At 42.5% G+C, this 13,307-nt stretch overlaps 2 protein-coding genes across 2 annotated transcripts; both read right to left on the reverse strand.

The window, feature by feature from the left end:
• Positions 1–111: 111 nt before the first annotated feature.
• Positions 112–8,775, reverse strand: LOC129593257 (replication factor C subunit 2-like). Its single transcript, XM_055489475.1, has 14 exons — positions 8,548–8,775; positions 8,379–8,471; positions 8,077–8,302; positions 6,206–6,336; positions 5,621–5,845; positions 4,725–4,871; positions 4,391–4,650; positions 2,377–2,477; positions 2,186–2,297; positions 1,953–2,124; positions 1,379–1,611; positions 1,087–1,215; positions 832–1,026; positions 112–401 (listed from the first exon to the last, which is right to left on the reverse strand). The coding sequence occupies exons 3-14, from the start codon at positions 8,130–8,132 to the stop codon at positions 294–296; spliced, it is 1,869 nt and encodes a 622-aa protein (XP_055345450.1). The 5' UTR covers positions 8,133–8,302; positions 8,379–8,471; positions 8,548–8,775; the 3' UTR covers positions 112–293.
• A 154-nt stretch (positions 8,776–8,929) lies between these two features.
• On the reverse strand, positions 8,930–13,154 carry LOC129593322 (60S ribosomal export protein NMD3-like). Its single transcript, XM_055489577.1, has 12 exons — positions 12,795–13,154; positions 12,489–12,717; positions 12,009–12,218; positions 11,484–11,574; positions 11,248–11,423; positions 10,840–10,957; positions 10,632–10,777; positions 9,957–10,075; positions 9,791–9,872; positions 9,524–9,636; positions 9,388–9,458; positions 8,930–9,243 (listed from the first exon to the last, which is right to left on the reverse strand). Exons 1-12 carry the CDS (start codon positions 12,836–12,838, stop codon positions 9,083–9,085), a joined length of 1,560 nt encoding a protein of 519 aa, XP_055345552.1. The 5' UTR covers positions 12,839–13,154; the 3' UTR covers positions 8,930–9,082.
• Between the last annotated feature and the right edge of the window lie 153 nt (positions 13,155–13,307).

Raw genomic sequence — 13,307 nt, forward strand, 5'->3', positions numbered from 1 at the left:
ATTTTTGCGGTTTCTCATGTTTCCAGATTTGACAAACTGAACTGCAAATGGGGACACGATACTCTTCAGTCGGAAGTTTCTGTTCAACAGAAAACCCAGCAACGCATTGCGGCTGCTATAGTAATATTATTTCATTGAGAACCGTGGCAAACAGAAAAAAATTATCCAGTGCAAGTGCAAAATTTACAAAACGTCGTCAAACAGAGCACGAATGGTGTCAGAAAGGAAGCGGCTGTACAGTACACCGTACACAAATCAATGCTATACGGTAGTCACAGTGAAAATATCAGATTTCATCCCGAATCCGGTAGTGTGATGCGGCAGAGCCGCGCGGTCAGCCCGGACAACTGTATAAACGTTCCCAATCCTTCGGAAATTTTCTTGTGCGTCAGACCAATTTCCTGCACAAATCGAAAGATCAGTTATCTTACAATCATTAAAATTCAATTGTATATCAAATACCTACATTCCAAATTAGAGAAAATAATTCAACCTACGTAATTTATAGCCCCACTTTAGATAAACATGAGGTAAAATGTTTAATTTTTGTTGAATCAGGAATACCTACAGTTCGGGCAGGCATGCAACTGAGCATTCGTACGCCGTATAAAAATTACATGTCAAAAAATCCAAGCAGGTAAGTACGTAGTAGTCACTACGTACAGTACAGTCGCTGTACAGATATTACGCGTGCCGCGTATGTAGTCTTTAAAATAATAAAAAAAAATATTTTCAAAACATTTTTATACACTTTTTCGATAATATCATTAATACTTAACACTGATTAACAAAACATATTATACCGTATGTTAGGAAATCGCAATTAGGTACCTTAATAAATTCCAGTTTCGTGTACTCTGCCATGGGATGCGTTTTGCAGACCCGGAAAATAATCCCAATGATGTCCTCGGCGGCGTAACCAAGGCCCCACAAATACTGCAGCATTTTCAGCGCCTCGTCAATGTCGCTCTTGACGCAGGCTTCCAGCATTTTGCTCATGTGATCCGGGTGAGGTTCGTCACAGATCTGGTGTACAAGAACACAGCAATGCGGAACATTTTGAAACCATATAAATGCAATTCTCACTTTGAAGACATTCTCGCTGTTCACGTAACCAAAACCATCGACAGTGGACTGTAAATTGTTGATGGCCTGCCGCATGTCGCCCTGGGCGGTGAACATGATCGCTTGCAAACCGTTGTCATCATATTTGATCTGGAAGATTAGAAATTTCAATGGGTATAGAAAACAAATAAAAATTTTAAAATCCAAAAAAACTTTCCAACGCCTATTCGTACTTGTGTATTAGTTATTACCGTACTGTCTGCAAAATATCAATCAAAAGGACAAAATTCAGGAAAATAAAAAATTCAAATACTTTTTCGGCATCACAGATCTCCAGGAGTCTTTTAAGAATCTGCTTCTCGCTCAGCTTGGAGTAACGCAGCACCGCGCACCGCGACTGGATGGGCTCGATTATCTTTTCGGAATCGTTACAAGCAAGAGCGAAGCGCGTCGTGCTGGAAAAGAGCTCCATTGTCCGTCTCAGCGCCTGCTGCGCGCCCTCCGTCATCGCGTCCGCTTCGTCCAGGATGATGATTTTGTGCCGGCCTTGAAATACCGAAATAAGTAAACAGCACATTCGATGTACGAATACCGATGCGAACGCAAATTCAGTACAATGGCTACACCAAAATTATAAATTAATTCTCGGCGAGGAACAAATAAATTAAATTAAATAAAACCAACAAAATATAACTAAAATTTGAAAACGCAGGAAAATATTCTACAAATCAAAAATAACAGCAGTAAAAACACCGCCTTAATTAGAAAAGGCAAACGCTGATATGGAGATAGTGCAAGACTTGCGACCTACTTTAGTTCAGCTCAAATTTAACGCTGATGGTAGAAATTCGATCGATTGCATTGACATGGCCAATAGTAGCCCTCACCTTCGGGCAAATTCACTTTCTTCTGAGCGAACGTCTTGATCCGATTCCTGACGACATCGATGCCGCGCTCATTGGACGCGTTGAGCTCCAGGACCGCTTCACGGAATTCCTCTCCGAGCATCGCGTGCGCCAGGCACAGAATGCTCGTCGTCTTCCCCGTTCCCGGAGGTCCCTGCATATGCTAAGGCGTTGAAAAGACCGCATCCATACAGAACCGTAAAATACACACGCACAGCAATGATGATATTGGGGACGTTGCCCAGTTTGGCGAAGATCTGTAAGCGCGAGACAGTCTCCTCGTTGCCGACGATGTCTTGCAGCAGACGCGGACGATACTTCTCCACCCTACAACGCCAAGAGTTAACGAAAGAATGACAAGGAGGTGGGGCAGAAATAAAGAACACATGCATGTTTCGTTGCTTACCACGGGATTCGAGAAGGCCGCTGAGCAGCTGTAGCAGTTTTGGCAGCTACGCTGCTACTGTCGTCCAGCATTTCCACATCGTCATCCATTGTTAATCGGGTCTTGGGTCAGCGGAAGACAAAGATTGCTCAATGATGGGTGCTTAGACAGAATTCCGAGTTATTACTTGGGTAGAGAAGCAAACTTAAAAAAAACTGGATATGACGGAAAATAAAAATTTGTTTGCGAAAAAAAACTTTTCATGGCTTGTAAAGTGTAGTCACAATGAAGCAACGAACAAGAACCGCCGCCCATGGTGACGGCTACGTACAAGCGGCTGTACTTTGTAAGGCATTGTTTAAACTTTAAAGGACACATACTGTACTTAATATAGTGCATCCTGCATAATTGAATAATTCATCTAGTTATTCTCGTACTTATAGTCGCAGATACTTATTTATACATAAAAATTTAATAGAAATCATTTTATTGTTTTATAGATTTAGGTTTATAAAACCCGAAGAGTTTAGATGATTCTTTTGAGACTGGGGTTGACCGGCGATCAAGTTATCTTAGAAATAATTTTGAAGCTAAGGTCAGCAAGTGGATAGTGCCGGCTCCTTAGTAAGTATGTACGTACTACCGATGTCAAAATAATGTCATGTCAAAGCAGGGTTAAGTGACAGTGTCAAATTGCTTTTTTTTTTTAAAAAAACGATCAGCTTTTATGCATGGTAATTAAACTTTAATATTACATTTACTGCACCACTAATCGTAACGAGCCACCATCAATCGTGCAGCTTTTATACTTAATTAATAAGAAGTATGGACCTCTACTCGAATCTGTAATACGATTGTACAGTAGTTGTGCATGGTATGCTTGCAAATGACCTGTCTTTCCTGAATTATGGTTCACTGCATACTTCTATGAAAAATTTGCACTAACCACTTGTTGCGCACCAGTTTTCCGACACCGCCTAATAATAAAGGTGTCGTAGGTGCCTGCATGCCACCAACTACTGTATTGTATAACAAATTAATATGCACACTCGCTGCCACATCTGCATATCACTTTTGCCGACTGCCGTTAATTCCCATTTCCCACTGAATGAAATTATTCAGCAGCCACGAAGTACCAATGAAGCGATTTTACAAGCACATTTATAGCCGGCATTTTCCAATTGCCCGCTCGTCGACAGTTTAATGTGCAATTGTGCAGCCAGCCACAAAAGAATCCAAACCAGTCCGAGTGGTTGAAGAATCCGGTCCAACTACCTGCCTGAATGGGAATTGTCCAGGGTGTCACAGATCAGTTTACACTGCATATGCACTCAACTGCGCACTTCTCATCCAATATTTATTCAGCCAAATTATCGATCAAACAATGCTACAAATCACGTTTATTGTTTGAATTATTTTTTTTAATTTTATCTACTTCGGGTATCCAATTTTTCATCGTTTTCTCCAGTTCAGCTTCTCCAAAACACTATGAGTAATTCTTTTGGCTCGTTTTTTATTGATGATTTACTTCTAAGCGTAGGAAGACCATAATGCTAGTGCCATAACGAGAAGTCAACAATAAAATTAAAATGGTTTTTTTCTTATTTTTGCCGCGAAAAGAGTCAAAAGACAAAAGATATTAATACTAACAAATTTCTGGGTTTTCTGGGAATTCAATTGCTGGATTTTATAAGTTTGAAGGATTTTCAAACATATTCAAAATTCCACAACGTGGAAAGAATTTCCAACGATTTAAAACGCTTTTGCCGAATTGAAACACAATATCAGCCATGCACTCTGTATTCGACCAAAAGCTTTGATCAAGCAAGCATTCAAACCAATGCAACCTCTACGCGGGAATTTTCGAAACAATGATCTACCAAACATTCTGATTCGGTAAAATGTTTGAAAAAAGCTGCGATGAAAGCGAACTGTATAAAAGTGAGCCAAAAAAATCGAACGGGTAAAAGAATAAAAATCGACAATAGTATAATAGAGAACGACAAAAGGAAAAGGCACACACAGCAATGTTTCACTGCGGCAGTTGGGCCCTCTCCTGGGCCAAATCCTGCGCCGTCGGCAAATGATCCTTCACCGCCGGCACCGCGTGCTTCATGTCGTTCTTATCGAACTTCTCCACACTCTCCAGAATGTCATGATGCTGGCGCTCTGTCTTGATGGCCTCGGCGGAGGGAAGCGACGTGCCCGATGGCGGCGGCTGGTGGTGAAGCTGCTTCTTGTCGAATGTCTCGATGCCGGAGATGAGATTATGGTGGCTGCGCTCGGCGCTGATGTCTGCAGTGTCAATGCATTTTGTAAATGTCACAGCCGGAAGTGTTGCAAGGTGACAGAGTGTGGTGTGTACTTACCGCTTTCCGATGGCAGGCGGACTTTAACGTTGGTCTCGGTGGGATGCAGTTTGACCTGGTCGAGCTCCTTCTTGAAATCGGCGCCCACGCGCGGCACTTCCGACAGATTGGGTGCCGGCATGTTGGCGTGTCGCTCCACTTCAATATCTACGCAAACAATGCCGTCACAACAATGTTTTTGCAAGATGAACAGGGTAAGCGCGAAATGACAAAATAAGCACCTCGATGGGTATCATTCCAGTTACAACACATGTCGGATGCGACCCTGCCGTTACTATTCTGCTGCCATGCAGAAAAACGATTAATCGTTTAAGTTATTCCGTAACGTTCACAACCCCAAAGTAGCAAAATAAGCAGTCACAAGCTATAAAACATCAAAATTTAAACAAAAACAACGGGTATTCCTGAAAAGGCAAATTGCCAAGCGCTGTACTTTCCAGTTTCCACTAATCCAGATTTGTTACATGTCCCCGGTTAAAAAAATTTGCCTCGCTTCTGCGCCACTGATCTGCAATAAGCCTTAAAACTACCACGCTGTCCGCATCAATTTTGAGTGAACGTGTCTGCGATTAAAAAGGCCAAAAACAAATTTCAAAAAGCCGGAAACCAGCATACAAATCTGCGATTGTAGCGATTAACTTCCTCCTACATACAGCAAATCGCAACCAGCACAGACCAACGTCAGTGTCACTCAATGCTCAAGCATCCAGCACCACAGCAAAGTAAACAAAATCGTTAAAGCCGGGTCTTATCGCTGTTAAACGCTGCTAAGTTCATTCTCTGGCGCAGTTATCAGTGGGAGGTCGATTCACATTCTAATCTGCATTTTTGAAAAACTTCCTCCGTGCAGCAAGATGATAAACTCTTAGCACAGATATCGCACATTGCGCACTCACCAATGGCGGAGGGCAGTTTGGGCTCCTTGGTCTCGGTGTGGTCCAGCATGTTCTTGTCGAAGGAAGTGATGCCCTGGATGAGCGACTGATGGGTGCGCTCCGCCTTGATGTCGTCCGCCGACGGCAGCACCGTCCGCTCCTCGGTGGCCGCGTGCTGCAGGCCGTCCTTGTTGAACTGCTCCACACTGCGCAGCACATCGTGCACCTTCCGCTCCGTCTGCAGTTCTACACGTGCAAATTTAGTGAAAGGATAACCAAACAAACTAATTTAGCAAATACGTCATGCAGCATGCCCAACAAATAAAGATCAGACTGCTAACTGCTATTTCGGCCACCGAAAGAAAAGTGAGAAAGCTGGAGTGTATGCAGAAACGTATAACTCACTGCCAAATAAAATAACAGAAATCCTCTTAAAACCTACTAGCCAACTGACTGCTGCCGCTATTAAAAACAGAACGAATATGTATGCCACATGTACTGTACTCGTACAAGCCTCTATTCTAGGAGATCTGTTACATTTATAAACAAAAGCCGATAAAAATCATAAAATTAATAATTTTCCTTAAAAAATGCGGAAAGCAGTACCTTCTTTGGTGGGGAGAACATTCTTCACCACCGGTTCAGTGTGCTTTAGAGAGACTTTGCTAATTTCGTCCTTGAGCACTTCGGTGGCTGCCGGCTGGCTGGCCGCATCCTGACTTCCCTTGTCCATGTTCCTAATATTACCCATAGCTCCCGTGATTAATTTGGTAATTAAAACAGCGAATAATCCCACCACGAATCAACACACGAAACACCCAATGGCCTAATATTCTCACACAGACAGACGATTGCTCTGCGCCAGAAATACTCACAAACTAACTGATCAAATTGCACTGATGGAATCACCAACTGGGACCGTTAAATAGCTCCGCTGTGGGAAGGGGCACTTCTACAGTTCTGCTCACTTGTTGCAAAAAGGCAGGCAACAGGCACAACACCAGTAAACTTTGAGCAAAGGGAATGAAATCAACGCTACTGTGCTGAATATTTCGCTGCCTGAGTGATGCGTTTAACTCGCTCTGATCATATCAAGACTGAGCAATAAGAGAGAGACACTACGACGAATACGGCCACACCAAGTTTTACAGGATGAATCATGGCCACGTACAAGTGCTGATAAGGCATTGAACCGGCTATGACAACACGTACAGACTGCTTTAGTGACTGGACGGACACATGGTGATAATGAAATTTAATAATTTCTAATCGATATTAATTTTACGAGTAGCGGTTCGAAATGCAGATTTAAAATCCCTCGGATACGGTCATGTGCGTAAGCCGATTTTTGTAAGACTAAAGCCAAACAACAAGTGTTATAATAATAAATGAAAGTACTATAATTATTTCGAGTGATTTTGCTACAAGAAAACTCGTATGAACATCAGGCAACACGAACATCAGAATCGCAAAAACATTTTGCCGGCACATGTACTGCGTAAATGCTAACAACTCGCCTTTGGCCTGATTGAATGTCAGTCATCTGCCTGCCTGGCTGCGTAATGGAAATATGTGTTAGTTATGTATATTTTTCATGGCTAAAAATATAATCCCCGTTGAGCGTTTTTGTTTTCCTTGAACTGTATCGAGTTGGTCAGCGTAATGGCGTTGACCCATTTTATCATGCAGCGGGCAGCCTGACTCAAATTAATCATAACGTTGACTCTTCCCCGTTCAAATATTATCTTATCGACTTTTCAGCCTGCCAGCAAATTACTTTACTAATCACAAGTCAGTTAAATCCGACAGAACAAAAGCTTTAACAATATGACATCATATTCCAGTGATCACACATTCACACTTAAAAAAGCAAAAATAAAGTGTAGGTGAATTACTGATTAATCAAATTTTAAAAATCTGTAAGATCAATCAACGTTTTTCTAACACACAAAAGAACTGAATCTGGCAATTTGCTGAAGACATTATTAGTATCTATTATTTTTTACTGCTTGTTAAGTTTTCTACAATAAGAAAAAGTGAACAGAGAAGTGTCTTCACGAAAAAATTAAACATCTACACTACTACTGTACTGTTAATTACATCCGTCCTATGTGCACTGATGTACCGTACAGTTTCCGTAATCCAAACTCTCCAAAATACATTTTTACAATGCTCTCCGTTTGGATGAGCTAGAGAGTCCCTTCCTCGAAACGAAAATGACTGAAATGGGCTTACAAAAGCACAGGGACCCCGGGAAAACTGCTCAGAAAAAACGTAGTTACGAGCTACCAAGCACTCAAAGATAAAGAATTATAATGCGACAACTAAAGTCTAAAGACAATAGTATGTCAGTATGCGGCCCAAATTGCGTATAAAACCATAATCACATTCACAGAAACAAATTTTACCAACAAACCTTCAAAAAAACTGTCTATTCCAAAAATTCTAAAAAAGAAATGAAAACAGAAAACACCCACCTGAAATAGTAAGCTGGTAAAATGAGGCGCGATTCCAAGGGCCTCGAAAGGTTCATGAACTCTCAAATAAACGATATCCAAACAAGCAATAACAACTGCAATATCAGCTGAAGAGATCTCGCAAAAACCGGCGCAACCAGAGCGCAAACCCATCACTTCAGCGTGAAAGACGTCCTGTGACTCCTGTCAGGTCGTGCGCCTTCGCAATCGTCTCCTCTTTTCCGTACTGCAACAGAACGCAGGTAAGGTTAAAACACGCTTCCCCTATGCGGAATGTCGCACTGAGCCAACACAGCACCAACCTTGCGCAGAATCCAGCTGACGTCGTCCGCTGCCGTTCGCGTAATCTCCGCGATGCGCGCCGGATCGGTCTCATCGGCGTAGCTGCGAAACGTCTACAGAACTGCAAGTTATTAAAGGTTCCAGAAAATATATCGGCAGCAAGGCGTGTACGCACAACGATTAGCGAACCTGCTTGGTCTGGAACCTGTAATGCGTCGCGGCGTCTTTGGGGAGCTGCTCTAACTTCCTCAAAATCTGTTTGTAGAGCACCCGTGGTAGAGTCATTCCTTGCAAAACCGAAGAAACTTGCAAACACTTTCAACAAATCAAATTAACTACTAAAATCCACAAGATGTGAAGTGTCCACAAGGACCGAGTTTAAAGAAATGCAATAATACAGACAGAGAAATACTACTCGGAGTATGCCAACGCAACTGTACTCCCATACAGCGACTATAGCGGCGCAAACTGAACTCTGCCGTTTCTACGGGCGTTGCAGGAGGTCAGCGTCATAAACGCCCTTTTGAAGTTGTTTCACCTATGGCTAAAATTGTCATTTGTTTTGTTTTATTTTCTGATCGTTTATTTGGATCAAAGTTATTTGGATCGCTTCTTACACTCATTCGCCCACTACAGAGTTCACTAAAATTTTAAAGACAAAGACATCTCGATAAAACTACCAATACACAGAACTCAAAAGGGCATAAACGAGTCCACTAGACCACTATGCCATTTCGCTGTCCTCATCGTCAGCATCCCCCTGTCCGGCTGCGGAAGGCCCTTCCTCCTCTTCGCCCAGATGCAGTCCATCAAGCATTTCCTGCAGACTGATCTTAGGCAACTGTTCATCCTGATCGTCTTCATCCACCGGAATGGCACTCGGATCTGCAACCGCAGACGTAAATCAACACATGAAAAATAATACACCATTACGCAAAATCTGGATGATAAATAAGTACAAACGTACGTTTCACGCATGCAGTGAAAGAAAAAACGAAGAACACTAAATTACGATCTTCAATACCGTACCTTTGTAGATGTTAACACCCTGCCGCACATTGGCATCTTCTTCCAGGTCTTCCAAAAAGTCCTCGTAATCGCTAGTTAGAAAATTATTCACCATATCAACTTATCGTCTAAGCGCTACAGTAAGTAATTCAATTACCCTTCGGCGCTGCCTTCCGTAACGGAGCCGTTTTCCTTGCGCAGTCGCCGCAGCTTCCACTGCCGGTTCCGCTTACGGGTCGTCCGATCAGCGAACACTTTTTTCACCAAAATCTATACAAAACAATTTGAAAACGCATGCGAAAATCAACAAAAGATTAACGTAAGATTATGAGAGCTTAAAATTGTATAAGACCGACTCACGAAATATCAAAAGAATACCCAGCGAAGGCGAAAAGTTTTCTATGTGTACGGTAAGTTAACCTACCACATCAGGGATACGGTCCTTTTTGCGGCGTTCCAAGTCCTCGAAATGTTTCTCGTTAACATTTGAATTTGCCAAATCGAAGCTGGACAGCACAGCACATTTGTTAATTATTTATTGAGAATAATTTATTCTCGCAATAAAAAAATTTCTTTCGTGCATCCCTCACCCCAAAGCTATGTCACCAGGATTAAGCAAATGGCCCAGATGCGAACGCGTACAATACTGCGGCGCTTCCGTTTTTCCTAGATCTGACGAGCGCATCACCCAAATATCCGCCACAACGTGCTGCCGAAACATACATACACATCAAACAAGTACTTTTAAAAACCTTACCAGTACTTTTTTGTTGTTATTATCTATCTATTTTTATGTTGCTCTCTGACACGCACTATAGCGGTAAGAAAGTTAGAACAGTATTTTGATTGAAAGATGTTTGGTTTCTTCGACCTGAAGGGCACCAAATTGTTATTATTATTATTTTGAAACATTTGTCACAATTTTTCGCGGAATGCACCGAAAGAATTTCGCGTGTTAACCGCAGTTACAAAAACTGACAAGAGAACTTAATATGGAGGGAAACTGCTTAAAAAATACAGAAATAAAACAGTAACTTTGGAAAAGGTTGGAACTTTCACTAAAGGCTTTTTTTATTAAATAAAAAACTTCAGTCTACTGTACCAATTTGTAAGAAGAGTTTTCACGCAATACTACATTCCTATCGGCCTTCGGCATCTCACGGAAATGTTTCCGAAAATGCTGCTAAATCTTGTTTCTTTAAGAAACTAAAAATTTTAAGGAACACAATATCAGCGGTGAGAGTTCTCGAAATCTTGTTGTTTACCTTATCAGACAGTTTCTGACTGCTGGCGTGGATGTCCACGTCTCGTAAATGTTCCACGTTGAGTACGGTGAATTCAGTCAAATGCTTCTGTGTACAGATACTGCGAAACGGCTCTCGCCAGAATGTGTTGGCGTTCAATTCTGCCGCTGCACGGAGAAACATGGTAGAGCCCCAATTAACTAACATACAGAAATCGGAAAACCCCTACTCTGTCCGCTTCGTGGGTCGATCAGCTGAATCAAGGATGTGACGCGGGTGCAGATGCACAGTTCACTAATATTTCCCAGGTGCTGAGCGGTCTCCCGCGGTAAACACACAATGTCGTCCTGTAAAAACACAAAATTCAAAAATCTACCTGCCGCAAATATTTATCGATTCACTACAAGATAGTCACAATAAAACATACCAAAATAAATTAAAAATACATGAAACACTGTTTCAAAAGATATCGACCAAGAAAATAATCTTTAGATAAAGCTTGTATACGATAGGAGCAATGTACGAGCAATGTATTGCCCTTGTTCGTACTCGAACAAGGGCAATAAAAATTTGACTGAAACCGAAAATTGAAACGAAAAACCAAAAATTAATCAACACACAAGCGGCAAAGCCTAACCTTGCATACTGGTACGATTTCCACTGAAAATGTGTACTTGTAGTTATAAATATTGTTGTTGGGATCGTGGGAGAGCAGCTGCTCCGATGTTTTGTACTGGCACGGAACAATGGTCAGAATAAAGTCCAGAAATTTGCGCGCATCCGAACGATTGGCGAAGAAGAAATCCACACCGTCTGCAATCATTTCTCCCATTCAAGCAGTTCAAGACATTTAAAGCAGTCTGGCATATTTACCTGGCGCTTGCTGGATATTGACGGTGCGCGCATGCGCTTTGTGTTTGAGAATGAGTTGCTCCAGATAGTAGAAGGTCTTTTTGTGCTGTGCCTACAGGAAGCGGAAACTACTATCATTTCTTCGCTTTCAAATAAATGCAAAAATCAACATAACTACAGCCAAACAACATACTTCTGAACTGGAGTAAATGCAGAAGGAGTCAACTTCAAACAATTCTTAAATAATTTCAATTTTCAACTATTTTTTATATAATTTCAATTTTCAACTATCTTCTGACTGGACCATTTTATAAAACAAAAGGCTTTCAAGTACTGTACGAAATTCAAACGACTAAAATCAGATAATCCCGCATTATGGATTTCACAGATTCAGCAAGTCAAATATCTTCCACTTTATGTAATTTCGTCGTCGCAGAACGGCTTACACGCCCAGAATGTACACCGCTATCGCTGACATTAATGAGCGAACGAGATGCGAACTTACGACGCATCCCCGTTACATAATCCACAGAATGGGATTCATACCTTTTGGCGCATCTGGACGAGGGCACGCCAGAAATCCTTGGCCTCGGTCCGGTGGCAGTCGTCGCACATCTGCGTGTGCACCACGTACTCCACCGCGAAGCTCTGCTGCAACACCGCGCCGGCCATCAGCTCCTTCTGCACCGTCACTTTGATCTTTAAACGCCGCGAGTGCGGCTCCGTCCAAATGAACGCGGCGTCCACCAGGCGCACCTTAAGACAGCGGACGGTGCGCATAAGCATTCTGACGGAGTACAGTATGTTGCGGTAGTCCGAATACCCACAGATGCGTCAGTGTCACAGAAACATCAACATCGCATACGCAGTGTGAAAAAGGAAAGCACAATAACCGTCATAAGGTTTTCTAACTGTAAAAACAGTATCCTAATTGTTAATGGCCTTCAAGTCTCTCAGCAGATTTCTGCAGACAAAGACAGGAATGAAAACGTCGGCGATCAGCTGATCGCGGGCCACGCAACGTACCTGATTGAGTCCTTTGAGTCGTTTCAGGCACACACTCAACAACTCCTTAGACTCCGGTGCACAGTTCTGCCAGCGCCCCGGCGGCACCGCGTAGCGCCCGCAGGATTTGCACATGGTGACTGTGGACTGTTTGGGGATGTCGGCGGTAATGTCGACCTGCGTGCGGAGACAGGCCACGCACATGGACGTCGGATTGGCCTCAATGGGTACGCCGCAGTGGATGCACAAACTGCTCAATTAGAGACATGCATCAACCACGTTACCACATATCGCGCTGTTGTTTTCGACTAGAGTTAATGCCCTTACATTCTGCCAGCGCCATGAGCTGGAGGGCTCTCAGTGTACTCCATGAGGGAATCCAGTCGAGCACTAACTCGAAAATAAAATTTTAAAAACCACGCGAACTGACGGTCCGCGATGGATATGGCGGAATATATGATGACAATCCGAATTGTTGTCACCTCACTGCTGGAACAATGATAGTAATCACAAGTGCTGGTTGATCATTCAGTAATATAACTTCCCACTAGCTCGAAACAAATATGAAACAAATAAGCAATCGCAGATTCACAATTTTTGTGCGAGGAATAAAATGCGAATAAAATGGAGAAGTATTAACTTGAAAGCGGAACCGACCGTATCAAAGGGAGACCGTGGCGTGCCGAGGCCGTGCGATATAGGATTACCATAGAAAGTAAAAGTCTTACTTTATTTTCTACGAGGCGTGTGTCCCTTGCTTAGATAGAGCACATTAACCTTACCATACTAAGATAACTGTGCCCGTGTTGTGCAGCGCTGTCAACCACCCAGAGATGGCAA

This window comes from Paramacrobiotus metropolitanus, unplaced genomic scaffold (assembly GCF_019649055.1).
Source record: "Paramacrobiotus metropolitanus isolate TYO unplaced genomic scaffold, Prichtersi_v1.0 Parri_scaffold0000061, whole genome shotgun sequence".
Lineage (NCBI taxonomy): Eukaryota > Metazoa > Tardigrada > Eutardigrada > Parachela > Macrobiotidae > Paramacrobiotus > Paramacrobiotus metropolitanus.